General features: G+C 43.2%; 1 protein-coding gene across 2 annotated transcripts in view; it reads right to left on the minus strand.

Annotated features, from left to right (window-relative positions):
* Positions 1–19,413, minus strand: part of HLCS (holocarboxylase synthetase) — a 152,947-nt gene that overhangs the window by 124,503 nt on the left and 9,031 nt on the right. For both annotated transcript variants that reach the window (XM_071430127.1, XM_071430126.1), the window contains exons 3-5: positions 14,753–14,915; positions 12,224–13,104; positions 7,391–7,573 (exon numbers count right to left, since the gene is read on the minus strand). In XM_071430127.1, coding sequence (XP_071286228.1) covers positions 7,391–7,573; positions 12,224–13,104; positions 14,753–14,915 — 1,227 coding nt within the window. The remainder of the gene's footprint in view (positions 1–7,390; positions 7,574–12,223; positions 13,105–14,752; positions 14,916–19,413) is intronic.

Here is a 19,413-nt window from a genome sequence, read left to right on the forward strand (position 1 = left end):
CCTACAAATGTGCCTCATGCTTGTTTAACAGGAACAGCATGTTTGCTGCCATCCTGCAAGAAGGAAAACAAAATCTGAAGTAGACAAGTATAAAACAAAGGCAATGTTTGCCAGATTTCCCTTCCCCTCTCCCCTAAATACATGGCAAATATTCCCTGAAAAGAAACAGCAGAAAAGGAAAAGGTATCCTTAAGCACCACCTGGAATTACTTGGCTCCACATTTGGAATTCCCTTCACCTCCCATCAAGATTTCTTAATTGGAAATGTTTTACTGTATCCTGACACTACATGCCATCGATTCCTGTGGAATTTCAAAGGCTGCTTTCAAACTGAGGAAATATTATACAGGGGCAGTTGCTGCAAACATGCAAAGATATTTTCATGCAAATCTATCTCCAACACACTGTGCATAAAATGCTTTCCATCCCTTCCCCGGTTTTCCCCTCGAAACGCAGCTCAGAAGTGTCCCCTGCTGGCAAACACCTTGCCCTGGCTGCAGGAGATGGAGGGAAAGGCTCTGGGAGCAGCAGAAATTCCTGTGATGTGAACAGAACGACAGCACTGAAGTGGCTCAGCTGGGCAGGGACACTGCTCAGGGCTGGGCACTGCACTGGGAGCACCTGCAGCACCCCAGGGCTCCCTTAAAGGGTTCTCCTAAGAACAGCTCCAGGAAAAAGGCTGAAGAATGTTTTGAGAGTGAACACATTAGGAGGCAATCCAGCCTTCTAATAATTAGAGAATTCCAGAATGGATTGGGCTGGGAGGGACCTTAAAGATCACCCAGAGCCACCCCTGCCATGGCAGGGACACCTCCCACTGTCCCAGGCTGCTCCAGCCCCAGTGTCCAACCTGGCCTTGGGCACTGCCAGGGATCCAGGGGTGGAATTCCATCCCAGCCCTGCCAGGGAACAATTCCTCATTGCCAAGATCCCATCCAGCCCTGCCCTCCTTCACCTCAAAGCCAGATTTACAGGAGGCAGCACAAACAAAGCTCATTTGTCACTCAAATCCTGTTTCTCACCAGAATAAACAATCTCTCAATTGACCAGTTGAATTTTTGTCTCACAAATCAGTAAAAAGCCTTTTATAGTTTCACAGCCATGTTGCACTATAGGGTTGGTTCCAAAAGTTGCCTCTGAACAAAGAGCCAAGAAAATCTTCTTGAAAAATTTTCCTGTGACTCTGCCATTAGTCCTCATCATCTTCTCCATGCCTTCCACCTACAGTCACTGTTGCTATTCCTGATATCATGGAATTATCAAGGTGGGAAGAAAACCTCAGGACCATCCAGTGCCACCCCAGCCCCACCAGCATTACCCCAGTCCCTGTCCCCAAGGCCACATCCAGACTGCTCTGGGACAATTCCAGGGACTCCAAACCTCCCTGGGCAGCTCAGCCCAAGGCCTGACCACTCTGCCAGGGAAATTTTCTGTCCCAGTCTCCAACCTGAGCCTGCCCTCAAATGGCCATTTGAGGCCATTTCCTCTCATTATTTTCCCTGCCCCTCCTGGCAGGACTTGTGCAGAGCAGTGAGGTCCCCCCTGAGCCTCCTTTTCTCCAGGCTGAGCCCCTTCCCAGCTCCCTCAGCAGCTCCTCCCAGGACAGACTTTCCAGCCCCTTCCCAGCTCCATTCTCCTTCCCTGGACAAGGGCAAAAGGTTTTATTTTTGTTTGAGAACAAAACAATTTTTCAAGGCAAGGTGTTCATTTAATGTGCCTCAGTGATCCAAGCAAGTTCTTTGCATCTGAAGAGAGCCATGGAGAGGAAAACCTCAAACAGGGCCTTGAGGGGCTGGAGCGCGTCCAGGGCAGGGAACGGAGCTGGGAAGGGCTGGAGAATCCCTGAGGGAGCTGAGGGGGCTCAGCCTGGAGCAAAGGAGGCTCAGGGGGCACCTCATTGATCTGCACAGCTCCTGCCAGGAGGGGTAGGGAAAGGAGGAGAGGAAATGGCCTCAAATGGCACCAGGGCAGGCTCAGGTTGGAGACTGGGACAGAAAATTTCCCTGGCAGAGTGGTCAGGCCTTGGGCTGAGCTGCCCAGGGAGGTTTGGAGTCCCTGGAATTGTCCCAGAGCAGTCTGGATGTGGCCTTGGGGACAGGGACTGGGGTAATGCTGGTGGGGCTGGGTGATCCTGAAAGGCTCCTCCAGCCTTGATAATTCTGGAATTCTGTGACTCTCAGTTTTCACTGCCAGGGCTGCCTTGGCACAGAAGTACCTGTGAAAATCATCCTGCCCTGGACTGATGCCTTGTGCAGGCTGCCCCAGAGCAGAGGCTGGGCAGAGCTAAAGAATAAAGGAGGGATTGATTCAAAGCATCTCCTCCATGGATGCACCTTGGGCAGCACCAGAGCCCAGCCAGGGCTGCACCCAAGATGAACCAAAATGGCCCCAAAATGCACGGCCGGGCACGGGCTCTGTCCCTGGGATCAGTTCTGCTCCATTTGCATCTTGCAGTTCATTGTCCCATCCCAGCTTTAGCCCCTGCAGTCCCACCCTGCTTGTTTTTCTCTCTCCAGCCCACGGGGTTTGTGCTCTGGGGCTGAGATTTGGATCATTTGGCCTTGGTGCCCAGCTGGAGCAGGAATTGTTTTGTCTCCCTGCTCTGTGCACAGAGCTCACCATCCCAGAATATGAACCCAGCCCCACACACTAAAGCAGCACAGAACCTGAAAAATAGAAAAGCTCAAACCTGAGGCATCAGGACTGCTGCAAAATCTGCTTCACAAACTCAGCTTGATTTAAGCTTTTACCTCTACCAAATAACTGGAACTCAAAAGTTTGCAAAATTCACCCAAGAACCAACAGTTCTGTGAGGAAACTACATTAATAAAAGTGTGCAGAGTAATAGAAGACTGGGAAGAAAGTATAAAAAGATGCTAAAATACACAGAATTTATTCCACCATGGGACTGTGACAAGTGTTAGATATGTTGTTCACTTGGGTACAGGAGGAGACATCACTGAGATACAAAAACCAGAGCAGAGCAGCTCTGAACTGCTGAATTTGGACACAGTCCCTACATAATTTCATTATTCTGAGTGCTAATGAAGCAAAAAGAGGAAAACAGTGAGGCACAGACTGTCAAAAACCATATTCCTGGAGAAGAATTCCCTTCAGAACCGCACTCCAACCGCAGCAAACAGCAGGAATTAGGATTAGAATCCAGACATTGACACTTCCCATGAATGCCAACACTGAAAAAAACTTTGCTTTATGATTTGTGTGGCCCTTCTGGGTTTGCAGGGTTTTGTTGTAAAGAAACAAAAGTGAATTTGAGGAGGGGAGAGGGAAAAACACAAACCCAGCAAATGCAAACCCCCCCTCCCTGCACACACAGGCAACTCAAAGCCTTGCAGCCCAACCAATTCCTTTGCATTTATTATGGAAAAAAGCCCTAAATCCATGGAGTTAAATTCAGTGTTTTTAATTGCTAGCACAGCTATCAGTCCTTAGGTGAAGTTTTACAGATACATTAAATCCATTCCCCAAAGGCAGCAAGGTGCTTCAGCAAATACCCCTTTTTATTGGTACAGATATATTTACATTGCTTCATCTATTTTTTTCCCCTTGAAGCTACTTTGCCTTGAAAGGTATTTTTATTTCTAGCCAAGAAATAAACTGGGAAAGGCCTTCAAGTACAAAGGTTTTTGCTCATTTAAAATAATACAGATAATACATATAAAAAAAGTAAAACAAGTTAGACACAAATGATTTATCAGTGATTTATTCCAGTTCCTCACTGTCTGTTGGTCATTTAAGATTTTTCTCAGCTCTTATTTTACTTGTGAGCCAGAGATAAGAGCAAATTTCCTTTCTGGAATAAATAATTTTAACGTGCTCTTGGTTTTTGTTCTACTGTCTGTAAGGCAGGGATGATGCTGCTGCTTTGAGGATAAGAGAAAACAAGCAAATCTCCCATTTTGTAGATTATACATTTTTGGTTCACTTACTTATAAACCAAAACCCTGGGTAGTAATAAAAACTCTGGAGTCTCAGTGTAACTACCCCTGATTTTGGCCCTGGAAATTTAAAAACAAACCCTGAAGTTGAATCTCAAGTCCTACCACAGCCATGAATATGCATGGAAATATTTCAGAAACAATTGTCTCCAAATGTACCCTGAAATCAGGGTTCATTATAGTGTTAGCTGAGAGTTCAAATTTCCCACCCTCAAAGGAAGATTTATTCAGGATAAAGTGACTGCACATTTTCTTGGCTGACATAATGGACCTGGAATTTAAAAGCAGACTATGAACCACCCCAGAACCAAGACATGGAAATGAAATCTGCTCTGAGCTGATTCTGCTCCAGCTACTGAATTACTCAAATACACAAAAAAAATTCTGAGCCTGAGGAGTTTTTACTCAAGTTTTCAGATGAGCAAATGTGAGGGTGTAACAATTCCTAATGGGAATAATCACCACTGGGACAAATCTCATTCTTCAAGGAGCAAATCCTTGGTTTGAAATCTATTCTTGGTTTGAAACTCCCTGCAATAAAACACAATCCTGCCATTTATGTCTGAAAAATTATCCTTGGAGATGGCTGAAAGAGCAAATATTTGAGAGTATAAGGGAGAAGCTGCATCAAAAATCAGATCTCTGTGCTGGGAGCTGCCACTGAACATGTGGGTGCCAGACCCTGGGGCTCCCCTCTCCACAGAACTCTGAATTTCCCTCTCCATTTGTTCTGCAGCCCAGCAAGAGAAGCAGAAAAAACAAAGATGCTGGGGTTTGCTATCAATACTGACCTCTAAAGTTACATTCAGCATCAAGCTGTGTAGCTTTAATTAAGCTTTTAACCAGCATTCTAATTGTTCTTCATTTAATTGTTCTTCAGTTGTTGTTGTTGTAGCAGAATTCTCCCTGCTAAGATCTAAAATCCTTAAAGATGGATAGGACCATCCATTATTCAGGCAGCAGAGCTTTCATCTGGATTTAAAATATAATAATTCCAGTTTGCTCATGTTTTGTTGGGTTTTTTTAATTCATGCAGCAAGACTGTGGTTTTAAGGTCCGTGAATTGGAAATTAAAACTTCAAAATGGGAATTCTGAGGAGGAAAAGAAAAAAAAATTCCAATTCACCCCTCAGGAACAGCTTCAAATTCCAATGCAAAAGGCACAAAGACCCACAGAGTGGAGAGGAACATCTTAAATTCTTAATAATCACATTCATATCAATTAGCAGCATAGGTTTGATGGGATTATTAACAGCATCTCAACAACGATGCAGAAAAACTCAGATTTTCCGGGAATTTCAGCAGAGGCAAAGTCAGGAGAAGCTCACAGAATAAAGTTTAGAATTCTATCTGATGCCCAAAAGGTAGCAGGAAACAGGCCAGGTGAAAGCTCTGATAAAAGATGGAAGAGGCACCAAGGGAATCCCACAGAATTTACAGCTCTGCTGTAAATTGAAGAACTCCCCAAGCCAGCACTTGAAGCTGAAAGAATTTTAAAATTATCAAAAAAAAACAAAAACAAAACAAAAAACCAAACCAAACCAAACCAAACCAAACCAAAAAAACCAAAAAAAACAAAAAAAAAAACAAAAAAAAAAACCAAACCCCTCAGCTTCATTTTTTCTTAATGGAACAAAAAACGCAGAGCAAACCCAATTGTTATTTTTTCCTCATAAGCAAAAGGAGCTTGGGGTTCCTAAAATTAATTAGAAAATCTGAGCAGGTGAGGGGAACCAGCAGATTTTAAACACAATGGAAAGTCCAGTTTGGGGATGAGGAATCATTCCTGAGCTGCCGAGTCTCAGGAATATAAAAGTTTATATATAAAAATAAATATATAATATTTATAGTATTATCATATAATAAATATAGATAATATTATATAGAATATAAATATATAAATAATATCTAATATTATATATTATAAATATATAATAATATTAAAAAGAATATAAAAGAATATAAAAGAAATATATAAAAGTATTTCTCATTATTTTTGTATCTGTTAACAAGACCTTGAGTTTGCTTGATCATTATTTGACTCATTGTGGTATTTTTATTACAGGGAAGTCTAAGAAAACCATCCCAAAATCACTTGCTGGCAATAAAATTAAGGATTTCCTCCAATAATTCACATTTTTGGTATCTCCTGGCTCTCTGGGAAAGGGAGGAGGCCTAAGGAGAAAAATAAATAATGGATGGATGGGGAAAAATAAATAATTTGTGAGAAAGCTGAACTCTAAGACATTCATTATTTATGTTTATGTGCACTCTCTTCATTAGGAACTGTTGTTGTTACAAGCTGCAATTTCCTTTTACACAAGATTCTGGAATTTTATCAGGCCTAAAGGGAAAGACATTAAAACAACGACTACAGACAGCAAAACTCCCATTAAATATGTGAATAAAACAATTACAATCACATGAAGCCACAATTAATGAAATTTAGGAATAAAATAATTTATTAATAGAATTTATGGTTCAAATTTTAAAAACTAATTGTGGTATAAACTTTAACTAAAGGATAGGCAGTTAAAATATCTTAACTTGGTGGTCTGCAACCCTGCAATATGCCACTAGATGGCAAGTTTGGATAGAAATTAACTGAATTTTAATTTATAACATGTTTGAGAAGTGCAAAGGCATTGGACAGAAACAATCATGAAAAAAAATAGTGAAAGAGGAGAACAAAAATAGGAAGAGTTCAATACCCAAGGCTTGTGTCTGGAGCACATCTAACACAACCAAAAAGGTTAAATGGGTTGCAGTTTTGTTTCCACATTGCCACACAAATGGAGAATCAATTCACACAAGATTTTGAAGTTATATTTTAAAGAAGAACAAGTGAAAATCCCTGTTTTAGACATTCCTGACAATTGTTCAGAGCAGGGTCCCACATGGAGGAGAGCAGCACCGAGAGCTGACGTTTGAATTTCAAATATTCCCAGGAAATATTACAACAGCCTCAGGAATCAGGGATTGATTTCCCTGGGCCATCAGCCCCTTCCCATTCACTGCACTCTGCTCTTCACCATTTCCTCTCTTGGAAATTTTATCTTGATTTAAAATTTGGAAATTTTATCTTGATTTAATTAAGAGATTAATTTTTTATCTTGATTTTATATTAAAAAATAAATAAATAAATCCTGTCTTTTAAAGCAGTTATTTCTGCAGCTCACTACAGCCTTCAAAAAGCACAGCATTAAAAATTTCTTAACAGAAACACAGAAATATAATAAAATTAAAAATATAATAAAATTAACCCTGCACAATTCCCCTGCGGTGAAATTCAGAATTCCTTCTAGCACGGACCAAAACTGATGGATTAAAAATGAAATTTTTTTCCCTTACCTGAAATACCTGAAATGTTGAAAACTCTCCAGGCTTTAGGAGGACACTGAATTTCCCTGGCAGGGTAAATCCCAGCTTACCTCATCAGGAGAGAGCAGATAAATGGGAGTTAGCTCAGGGATTTCACTGGATCCACAGCTCAGCCCCAGGCAGGTCAGGATCTCCCTGAGAACTTCAAATCTCTTGGAATTGCTCATTTTGAGCAAATTAAAATCCTCCTCAGTCTGCACATCCATGGCATTGCTGTCCAGCTCCAAATGGGCCTGGCAGGACATAGAAAAAAAGAAAATCAGTTTTTAATTCAGGGATCACAACCATCAAGACACCAGAATTTCCTCTGAAACCCACCTAAAATTTAATTTCTTCAGAAACTTTTTCTGAAGGAGTCGATCAAACTTGTATTTTACCAAGTTAAATTTAATGTTCTGCTTTTCAGCTCTGCCAGAACCAACAGCAAGATTGGGCATTTAATATTCCGTGCATGAAGAGAATTGCAATTACAATTAAAATGGCATTATAACTGAAATTCCATTAAAACTGAAATTCCATCAAAAGTGAAATTCCATCAAAACTGAAATTCCATTAAAACTGAAATTCTATTAAAATTTAAATTCCATTATAACTGAAATTCCATTATACCTGAAATTCTATCAAAAGTGAAATTCCATTAAAATTCCATAAAAACTGAAATTCCATTATACCTGAAATTCCATCAAAAGTGAAATTCCATTATAACTGAAATTCCATCAAAACTGAAATTCCATCAAAACTGAAATTCCATTATACCTGAAATTCCATCAAAAGTGAAATTCCATTAAAATTGAAATTCCATCAAAACTGAAATTCCATCAAAACTGAAATTCCATCAAAATTATATTAAAATTGAAAGAGCTTTTTAGAAGTTGAACGAGGTATGGAGAACTCAAGCAAGTCACATGAATTCAGTGGAAATCAGTGCAGATAAAGAATCCCTTCTGTCTAAAAAGTACTTTTTCACCTGGTAGAAAATCACTCCTCATGGCTGAAGCAGATGCTTAGAAGTTAAAATTAAATGCAAGAGGAAAAAATCCTTCATAAACCTCCTTTTTGGCCCTTTTTTCCTGCTTTTCCAAGATATTTCAAAGCCTTTGTATGTTGGAACCCTGAATTTTGGGCTTTCTGTGCTGCCAGGCTCTGACCCCCAAGAGAACACTGCACTGACCTGAGGGCCTGGAGAAGCTTCCAAACTTCAATAATAAAACTGAGATTAAAGGTGTGGAGTTGGAATAGAAGTGTGTGAGATCACAGGGTGGGAAACTCAGAGTTTAAGGGTTTAGAATACAGGAATAGAGAGAAAGCAAGATGGAGGGTTTGGGGTGGAGGCTGCTCCTTCTTCTTCTTCTTCTCCATGGGTTTGGGTGGTTTTGTGTCATTGGATAAAAAAGTCCCCATTGCAGGCATGGGTGGTTGGGTGTTGGGTTAAAAGTGAAAATAATTGAGGTGTCATTTGTTAATTGGACAGTTTATCCTTCAAAGGCCTTGCAGAGAGAGACAGGGCTCCATTTTTAGTTTGTTGGAGTGAAGTGCTGCAGAACTCAGGGTTTGTGAGACTGTGACAGAGATAAGAACTGATAAACATCTGAGTGCCAACAAGAAATACCCTCTCACACATTTAATCCTGACCCTGGTGAAAAAAACTCCAAAGAATCCACACTTGTACTCTCTGCAGATCGATTGATTGCTATTAAATACAGCCCTTCTTTTTGTTCATTCCTTCCATTTTGCAAAATTTCATTATGTTCTTTGTGTTTTACATATTTTCGTTGAAATTCAGGGAAATGAATGAGTGTGGCTGCCCCTGGATCCCTGGCAGTGCCCAAGGCCAGGTTGGACCCTGGGGCTGGAGCAGCCTGGGACAGTGGGAGGTGTCCCTGCCATGGCAGGGCTGGGATGGGATAATTTTAAGATCCTTTCCAACCCAAACCACTCCATGATTGTAAAATAAACACATTAAAAAGGAGGCAGGACACACCCACCCACCAGAGGAGTGCAGAAGAAAGAGAAACAAATCTGCCAGAATAGTTCCTGGCTGATGTCACTGCCTGGAAACAACGAGGGCTTTTCAAATCCAGACTGGAAGTCATTGAGAATTATAAAATGTCCCACTAATGCTTTTAATCTGATTTTTGAAGCTGTGCTCTGATGCCCTTTTCTTTTTCCTGGGAAAAACCTCTGGAGTATCAAGTTTTACTGCAGCAGGAGGATCAATTGAAAGGGTGCAGCAAAGCACAACTTGCAGGGACAGAATCAAATCCATTTTCTGGCTGGCAGAGCTGCCTACAAAAAAAAAAGCAATAAATATCCTCCAGTGTCCAACAGAGCTCCCAAAAACCCAGCAGATCTAAGCTAATCAAAGACAAAAACACTTCTGAGAACCCCCTGAATATTTCTGAGCTCTGTAACTGCTACCTGACCCCTGAGCAGTTAAAATTTCAGTGCTCTGGGCTGCTGAGAAAGTTCCCCACCTAAAATATTGGTACAAAAATAGAATCTTTCATGAAGTGGGTTCATCTTTCATATTCCTTTACTTAATCTTGGAAAACTCATCTTGCTCTGCTTTTCTCAATTATTTATTGGCTAAACTTCGTGGTACCTCTCATCAGCCTTTCCACCACCCAAAACTTTAGCTGGGAATATTTAAATAATTTCAATCATCAGTGACCAACATTTACCCTCCCATGGAAGCTTCCTCACCCATTATCCAGAAGGTAAAGTGAAGGAAAAAAAAAAGGAAAAAAAAAAATTATGAACACTTGACCTTTATCTGTTTGGTCTTTTTGGGGTGGGGTGGTTTTTGTTTATTTGTTTGTTGGGTTTTTGTTTTGGTTTTTTTGTTTGGTTTTTTTTGTTTTGGTTTTTTTTGGGGGGGGTTTGGTGGTGCTTTTTTGGGGGTTTTTTTGTTGTTGTTTGTTTGAGGGTTTTCTTTGGCTGTTTTGGTGGTTTTTTAACCAGAGATCACAATATCATGATACTGGAGAGACACTTCTATTGTGGGATATTATTTTTAAGTGGAATTAATGGTTTTGGCTCATCCTAGACTACCCCAATCCCACCCCCAGATTCTCTGAGCTATTTGATAGCTGCAGAATATTAAACATTTCAACCTTTAAAGCCTGAATAAGGACTCAGGAAACAAAAAAAAAGTTTCCAGCAAAGTTTATTCTGCACTTCCTGCTTTGCCACAATTCCTATTTTTGTAAGGCTTTTGTGGGATTTATTTCCCACCTCCCAAAATCTGCTCCAGCTGTATTCCTGTACCATCTCCAGCAGGCAGAGAGGGAAAGCTCTGCTCTGGAATATGAGGAAATCCCAGAACAATCTGGGGTTGGAAGGAACCTCTGGAGATGTGATCCATTCCAACCCCTGCTCAGGCAGGGTCCCCTGGAGCAGGTGACACAGGAAGTGTCCAGGTGGGTCTGGAATGTCCCAGACTCCATCAGCTCCCTGGGCAGCTGTTCCATGGAAGGGAATTCCCCCTCAAGTGGAGCTGGAACTTTCTGGGCTTTGGTTTGTGGCCACTGCTCCCTGTGCTGCCACTGGGCACCCCTGGGAGCTCTGGCACCCCTTGGAGGCATTTCCTTGGATTAATGAGTGAAATTCCTGCTTCCTGCACAAAACTTGGCTTTACCTTGCCTGATCCATGGCAAAAATAAGAAAATGTTTTCCCAGCAGTGACATTCCCCTTCTTTAACACCAAGGGAAACCCACCCTGCACTTGGACCCCTGCACATCCATTTACACCTGGGAATGGCTCCCACTGGGAAAGGGGAGATTTGGGTGGGATATGGGGAAGGAATTCCTGGCTGGGAGGGTGGGCAGGGACTGGCATGGAATTCCCAGTGAAGCCCCTGGATCCCTGGCAGTGCCCAAGGCCAGGTTGGACACTGGGGCTGGAGCAGCCTGGGACAGTGGGAGGTGTCCCTGCCATGGCAGGGGTGGCACTGGGTGAGTTTCAGGATATTCCTGTGCTGGGAGGAAAGGCTGGCACAGCTGGGATTGTTCACCTGCACAGGAGAAGCTTTGGGCTGAGCTCAGGGTGGCCTTGCAGGGCCTGCAGGAGCCCCAGGAAAGCTGGAGAGAGACAATTTCCAGGGCATGCAGGGACAGCACACAGGGAATGGCTTCACACTGAAACATTACAGGTTTAGATCAGATATTAGGAACAATTTCCTCCCTGGCAGGGTGGGCAGGTGTCACAGACATCTTTCATGAAAAATCCTTTCTTAGGATTTTTCCTTGTGAGAAGCTGCAGTTTCAGGAACCAAAGTAACCAATGGTTATCTGCTGCTGTGGAATGTAACAGGTAGACCTGTGATTGGTCTCCTGTGGGTGTTTGGATTTACTGACCACTCATGGCAGAGCTGGCTCTTGCTCTGTCTGAGACACAGATCTTTGTTATTCATTCTTGTCTATTCTTAGCTTAGCCAGCTTCTGAAGAAACCTTTTCCTTTCTATTGCTTTTTAGTATAATCTTAATGTAACATATATTATAAAATAATAAATCAAGCCTTCTGATCATGGAGTCAACATTCTCGTCTCTTCTTCATCCTGAAAACCCTTGTGACCATGGTCACAGGCAGGGGCTGGGATGGAATTCCCAGAGCAGCTGGGGCTGCCCCTGGATCCCTGGCAGTGCCCAAGGCCAGGTTGGACCCTGGGGCTGGAGCAGCCTGGGACAGTGGAAGGTGTTCCTCTGTCACCAAATGGAACAAAATGATTTTTCTGGAACAAAATGATTTTTCAGTTCCCTCCCAGCCCAAACCATTCCATGCTTGCACACCTGCCCTTGACAGGAACCCCCAATGAACACACAATAGGAACAATTTTTAGGATTGCAGCCCAAGCAGCAATGAGGAAATGCATGCCCACAGTACCTGGGAAAGGATGGCTTCTCCTCCACTGCTCCCATGGCTCAGCTGCACAATCACCGTGTCCTCAGCAGCACTGCTCAGTCGACTCAACACCTTCACTCTGCTGCCATCTCCCTTCATCCCCTCCTCAAAAACGCAGCCACTGAGCAGCAGGTTCAGCTTCACCTCCGTGCTGTCCCTTTTAGTCACCACCAGCTCGTGCACCGCCCTCCTCAGTTTGTTCTTGTGCTTTATCTGCACGCCCCCAAAGGTGAAGGACGAAGAAAGCCCGAGAATCTTCCCCCCTTTGGACAGGAATTTCATGAACTGCCTGTGGATGCCCTCGGGGATGGGTTCCTCTGTGGCAATGAGCAGCAGCAGGGAATTCTCCACCCAGGGGTCCCTGAGCACCTGCTCCTGGTGCAGCTGGTACAGGGTGTAGCTCTCAGCATCGATGCACTCCCTCAGCACTGCTTTCACCTGCTCAAACCTCCCTTTGGCAGCCTCAGAGCCCAGGTAAATCAGGACATTAGGGGGTTTTCCAGCCAGGTTGATTCTTTTGATTCCTTTCTGCAGGCATTGGTGCTCCTTCTCCTCCTGCCCTGTGCTGCTGCAGTCCCGGGGCAGCTCGGGGATGCTCTCTGCAGAGGCGCATTTCACCGACTCGATGGTGCTGTTCTCCAGCTGCAGGCACTCGTGGCAGCTGGAAAGGTGCAGGTGGTGCTGCTCCCCACCTCCTGTTTCCTCATCTTCCCTTTCTTCTTCCAGCTGGGATCTGTCCTCCTCAGCTTGCCCTAACCCTGATTTCCCAGCAGGAGTTACTGCATCCATGTCCGTGCTTTCCTCTTCCGCCGACGGTGCCTCCTTTGCCAGCTCCTTCAGAGCAGACTCCTCTAAATGGACAGCTGCAAAAGGTAAAGATACCAAAAAAAGGGTTCAAATAACGAGATTACCAGGGTTAGGATAAGTATCATTAACAGCAGAATTCAGTTTCAGTACAAACTCCCTGTAACAGCAAGAATTTCACTTATTTGACACAACAAATCCTATTTCCCCCCAGGACAACAGAGATTTGCACCCATACCATAAATCTAAAGACAAAATGAAAAAGAGAAAATACCTCTGGAAAAGTACAGCTCTTCTAATTAGGGCAGGGTTTAAAAGTGCTGCTGTTTTGAAAGCAACTGTTTTGAAATAAGCTAATAAAGTGATGGTGTTGGGCAAGACAGATATTGAACCACGTCCCTTGCACTGCTGCAGGCTGCAGATAAAGGTTTGGCACGAGAAAAGGGAGTAAAAAAGAGATTTGAACAGATTTCAGGCTGCAGAAAGGCAGAGAGATCCAGCACAGCAAGATCTGGGAGCTAAGAATCCAAGGGAAAACAAGAAAATAGGAAGAACTGTTAAAAATTTCCCTTTTCCCCTGAAAATGACAGAAATGGGAAGATAATTTGGAGCAAATACAACTGAGAAGAGAAGAGCAAAGATGATTATGACCAGCAAGAAATGTGCAGAGCAAAGAGGAGAGAAAAGACACTCATCACAAGGGAGGGCTTCAAGGAAAAATCTGAAACATTTTCCTGAATCCTTCCCCGCTCACACACAACCAAATCAATTTATTGTGCTCTTAATCCAGGGAGAAACTTGATTAACAACATTTTGTTAATCCAACTTCAACCCCTTTCCTTATTATGAAATTACATCCCCTTTGGAGCAGAAACATGAAGCAAGATTTGGGGTTTTTTTGGTATCCCAAGGGAATTTCAGTTTCCAACCTCTGTTACTCCATCCAGAGCCTCCCCCAGCCTGTTCTGGAGCAGCTTCCACAGAGCACTGGAAGCAAAAGGAGGCAGAAAACATTTTAAAAAGGGACAGACTTGGGACACTCTCAGCTGCCAGCCTTCCTTGGGGGAATATTTATGCAGAACAGCACCAGGAGAGACAGAATTTCCCATCAGATTCTTTTGGGAGAATATTCCTGTCCTCCTGCACTTCAGCTAAATGCTGTTGATTTTGTCATTCCTTCATTTCTGCCTGAGCACTGTGATCTACATTAAATAAAACAGCAAAGCAAAAACAAACCCCATAAAAAAGGCCAAAAAAAAAAATCCCACCTCAAATTGTTTTCAATCCATGTTCAGCTTTAAATATATGTTAATTTCAAATATGAAAAAAAAAATGAGAACATTTGCCTAAAAACTTTCAGTTTGGATTTTCAAAAATAGATTTGTTAATCTAGCAGACAAGATTTAAAGAAAGTATTTGCTAACTTCTGGTTTGGAGCACCCTGGGATAGTGGAAGGGTCCCAGCCCACAGCAGGGGTTGGGAATGGATAATTTTTAAGGCTCCTTCCAACCCAAACCCTTCCAAATCCTCCAAAAAAATTAAAGCAGAGCTACAGAGGGGTCAACCTGGAATCCCAACAGGAAAAAAAAACACTGCCAAAAAAAAAAGGAAAATTTTCAGGTAGGTACAAAAAATATGCACAAAGTCCTAAAATAAGCATAAATCAAGAATGTTGTGGCATGAGAAATGATCAGGAGGGTACTTACAAACAATCCTGTGTGGCACCATCCCGTTCTCCATCTGCAGCCTGTCTTCCAGGAAGGCTACTCCAAGGCTACTGAAATTATCTACACTGGCTTCAGCAATTAACTTAAAAGGTTCACCAGGTTTATAGGCCAAGGGTGAACAAAAGTCTGACCACTTGACAATCTAGAACAGAGCATATGGATGGCTTTCAGTTGGGAAAATTGTGGAGAAATCCCTAAGCAGCAACAATTTTGTGAGTTTGCAGGAGGAATGCGGGAGAATTGAAGAATTTACTGACAGGGGTTTGCTTTAGGCAGCAAAGATTGAGCCCTGACAGAAGAGGAAAATATCCACACCAAGGAATCATTCCCAAAGAGCAAGGCTCTAAAAGTTCCAAGCAACAAAATGGCAGCAGAGCTGTAAGAAAAACTCTGTTTGGATTTGTTTCCTTCAGCACAAACTCCAAGCAAGAATGCTGATGAAAAGAACAAAATTCAACTACAAGGGTTTATTAACTACAAGGTGCATCCAGAGGCTCGTGCAGGCAGCTGAAATGAATTTCCTCCTTGGCCATTCCCAGGGAATTCTTCATCCCCAGGTCAATTCTGAGTGCATTTGGAATCAAGGCTGCAGGTAGATTGGGTAAAAAAATTAAAGTTAAGCTCTGCAGAAGGGACATTTACAGGCAGCAGTGGTAAAAGTGGGCAGATATATTTTAAAAATTCATTGTGTCATAAATTAGTAAGTTAATTAATGACCACACTCAGCATTCTGCTTTCAACAGGTGTGATGATGGTGCATTTTTTACAAGAAACTCAAAAACTCTTCAGCCCTTTGAGAGGTTGTGGTGAGGGACAAAGAGCTCAGGGTGGGAAACCAAATGTGGGGAAATCTCACAGGCTGCAAATCTTAAACACCTCAAATCTTAAACTCCTCAAATCTTAAACTCCTCAAATCTTAAACTCCTCATTTTAATAAAAAATTATCAGAAGTCTTAACTAAACCATGAGGGTTCAAGATGTTTATCTACGTCAAAAATTCCTTTTTCCAGGAAGGAAACAATGCACAAGTAGGAGACACAACTGGATCCACAAACCACTTGTTCTCCCATGAAAGAATTTTTAGAGACCTGCCTTCATGACCTAAAAAAGTCAAAAAATCAGCCTTTGCCATGCTCCAGAACATGGGGAGACAAAGTGCAACTCCCTCAGAGCAGCTGCAGCACTTGGACACTTCCATGAGGTTCAGCTTTTCACCCCCATACACCAGATGTAAAACACTGATTAAAGGAAGGAAAAACCTATTTTGGATGCACAAACTGAGGGTGAGCTGTCAGTTATTCTACTTGTTCATAATCAGACCATCAGCTAAATTTATCTTTCTTTTCTGCAATTAAATGGTTTACACACCACCCAAGGGAATCCAGCTGCAGCTTTTGATGTTGTGGAATTTCCCAAGGGAACAAGGGGACAGAACCAACAACCCCAATGGTTCTGTCTCCTTTCTAAGTCTTTCTCAGAGACAATTTCTGGTGTGTAATCAACAAACCCAAATGAGACCATTCAGTCACAGAATACCAGAATGGTTTGGGTTGGAGGAACCTTAAAAATTATCCCAGTGCCACCCCTGCCATGGCAGGGACACCTCCCACTGTCCCAGGTGCTCCCAGCCCCAGTGCCCAGCCTGGCCTTGGGCACTGCCAGGGATCCAGGGGTGGAATCCCATCCCAGCCCTGCCCACCCTGCCAGGGAAGGATTTTTCCCCACTATCTGATGCTGATTTAAAATGGATTTGTTATTTTCCTGAAGTGGTTCTTGCTCTGCTGCATTGGGCTTGTGTTGAGATTTTCTCTGAAAGTGACCAAATTTGAGCATTTTTACAGCATCTTAGAATCATGGAATGGGTTGGGCTGGGAGGGAGCTTTAAAAGTCACCCAGTGCCACCCCTGCCATTGATGCCTCAGGTTTAGCTTTTATTATTTTCACATTCTGTGCTGCTTCAGTGTGTGGGGCTGGGTTCACATTCTGGGATGGTGAGCTCTGTGCACAGAGCAGGGAGACAAAACAATTCCTGCTCCAGCTGGGCACCAAGGACAAATGATCCAAATCTCAGCCCCAGAGCACAAACCCCGTGGGCTGGAGAGAGAAAAACAAGCAGGGTGGGACTGCAGGGGCTAAAGCTGGAATGGGACAATGAACTGCAAGATGCAAATGGAGCAGAACTGATCCCAGGGACAGACCCCGTTCCCAGCCGTGCATTTTGGGGCCATTTTGGTTCATCTTGGGTGCAGCCCTGGCTGGGCTCTGGTGCTGCCCAAGGTGCATCCATGGAGGAGATGCTTTGAATCAATCCCTGCTTTATTCTGTAGCTCTGCCCAGCCTCTGTTCTCTGCCTCACCAAGGGCAGGGACACCCCCACTGTCCCAGGCTGCTCCAGCCCCAGTGTCCAGCCTGGCCTTGGGCACTGCCAGGGATCCAGGGGCAGCCCCAGCTGCTCTGGGAATTCCATCCCAGCCTCTCTCCACCTTGCCAGGGAACAATTTCTTCCTAATATCTGATCTAAACCTGTAATGTTTCAGTGTGAAGCCATTCCCTGGGTGCTGTCCCTGCATGCCCTGGAAATTGTCTCTCTGCAGCTTTCCTGGGGCTCCTGCAGGCCCTGCAAGGCCACCCTGAGCTCAGCCCAAAGCTTCTCCTGTGCAGGTGAACAATCCCAGCTGTGCCAGCCTTTCCTCCCAGCAGAGCTGCTCCATCCCTCTGCCCATCCTGGAGCCTCCTCTGGGCTCTCTGCAGCAGCTCCAGCTCCTCCCTGGGCTGGGCCCAGGCCTAGGCCCAGCTCTGCAGGTGGGCTCTCAATCCATATTTCTATTTCTGGCCTTTGGATATCTAACAATAAACCTGGCTGGGTATCTTGTGATCCATGATTTCTGCTAACCCTTAGAGAAAAAATTCCCTTTCCCAGAGGAAAAGGGGAGCAGAGTGTGGGGTTTCACCCCCAAGTTCAAGGTGGTGAAGCCCCACCAGAGGTGCCCCAGCTTCCCTGCCTGTGGTGGAGGGTGAAGGATTTACAGAGTATTTAAACATCATTTCCTACCCAAAGAACAGGCACAAGTAACACCCACACCTGGAGGCTGTCAGGAAGTTCTGTTGATGCTCTTGATGTCTCCTCCAAGTAAAACCTCAGATGTAAAATGTAATTATTGCTGCACAGTGCAAACAAAGCGAACCCACAGAAGCAGCTCACAAAGCAAAGCTCTTGCCAAAAGCTGTGACCCTGAAATCAGGCAGCAATCCATTGGCTCAGAGCAGAGCAAAAACCCTCAGGGAGTATTTTCCAGCTTTCCTGTTGCAATTCCAAATCAAAATTCTGTCAGCAAAAAGGATGAAAGGCCAGCACTCAGCAAGAGATGGGACATTATTCAAACTCCTGTTGTCTGAGTCGCCCTCATTCTCACCAGCCACAGATCACTGATACTCCTACAAAAAAATGACTTTTTTGGCCAGAAATTCCTCAAGAGCAATGAGTTCCCACAGGCCCTGGATGTGGTGACAGCCAGAGGTACCAAAATTAAGAGAACTTTACTGTGTTCACACAGAAGAACAATAAACAAAATAAACCAGCAGTCCCTTTCCTCTTTAGTTTTCATTTTTTGCATGGACTATCACTTCTGAGCTTTCTAAATCAAATTAATTAGTAATGGCCACATAAGGATGAAAAATCTTCCATCCTAAGGAAAATGAAAGCCAACCCAAGAAGATTTAAAAAAAACCCAAAACAATAAACCCCAAAAGAATAGATAATTACAGCTTCAATGCAGGTGGTTTTGTGGATCTTTCTGCTACAAAAAGTAAAAATAAAATAAAAATCTTCCACCTCAGCTGGCCCAGGTGTACAAGAGTCCCTCCTCATTCTCACCAGCCACAGATCACTGATACTCCTACCAAAAAATGGCTTTTTTGGCCAGAATTTCCCCCAAGAGCAATGTGTGCCCCACAGGCCCTGGATGTGGTGACAGCCAGAGCTGGTTTTTAACCAAAATTAAGAGCACTTTATTGTATTCACACAGAAGAACAATAAACAAAATAAACCAGCAGAGCTGGTTTCCTTTTCCTCTTTAGTTTTCATTTTTTGCCTGGACTATAATTTCTGAGCTTTCTAAATCAAATTAATTACTAATGTCCACATAAGGATGAAAAATTTTCCATCCTAAGGAAAACTCCAATAAACCCCAAAAGATAATTAGAGCTTCAATGCAGGTTTTTTTGTGGATCTTTCTGCTACACAAAGTAAAAATAAAATAAAAATCTTCCACCTCAGCTGGCCCAGGTGTACAAGAGTCCCTCCTCATTCTCACCAGCCACAGATCACTGATACTCCTACAAAAAAATGGCTTTTTTGGCCAGAAATTTCCCCAAGAGCAATGAGTTCCCACAGGCCCTGGATGTGGTGACAGCCAGAGCTGTTTTTTAACCAAAATTAAGAGCACTTTATTGTATTCACACAGAAGAACAATAAGCAAAATAAACCAGCAGTCCCTGTCCTCTTTAGTTTTGATTTTTTTTTTGCCTGGACTATAATTTTTGAGCTTTCTAAATCAAATTAATTACTAATGTCCACATAAGGATGAAAAATTTTCCATCCTAAGGAAAACTCCAAAAAACCCCAAAAGAATAGATAATTA

This window comes from Agelaius tricolor, unplaced genomic scaffold (assembly GCF_023055355.1).
Source record: "Agelaius tricolor isolate 1412-34295 unplaced genomic scaffold, bAgeTri1.0.p SCAF_7, whole genome shotgun sequence".
Classification (NCBI taxonomy): Eukaryota; Metazoa; Chordata; class Aves; order Passeriformes; family Icteridae; genus Agelaius; species Agelaius tricolor.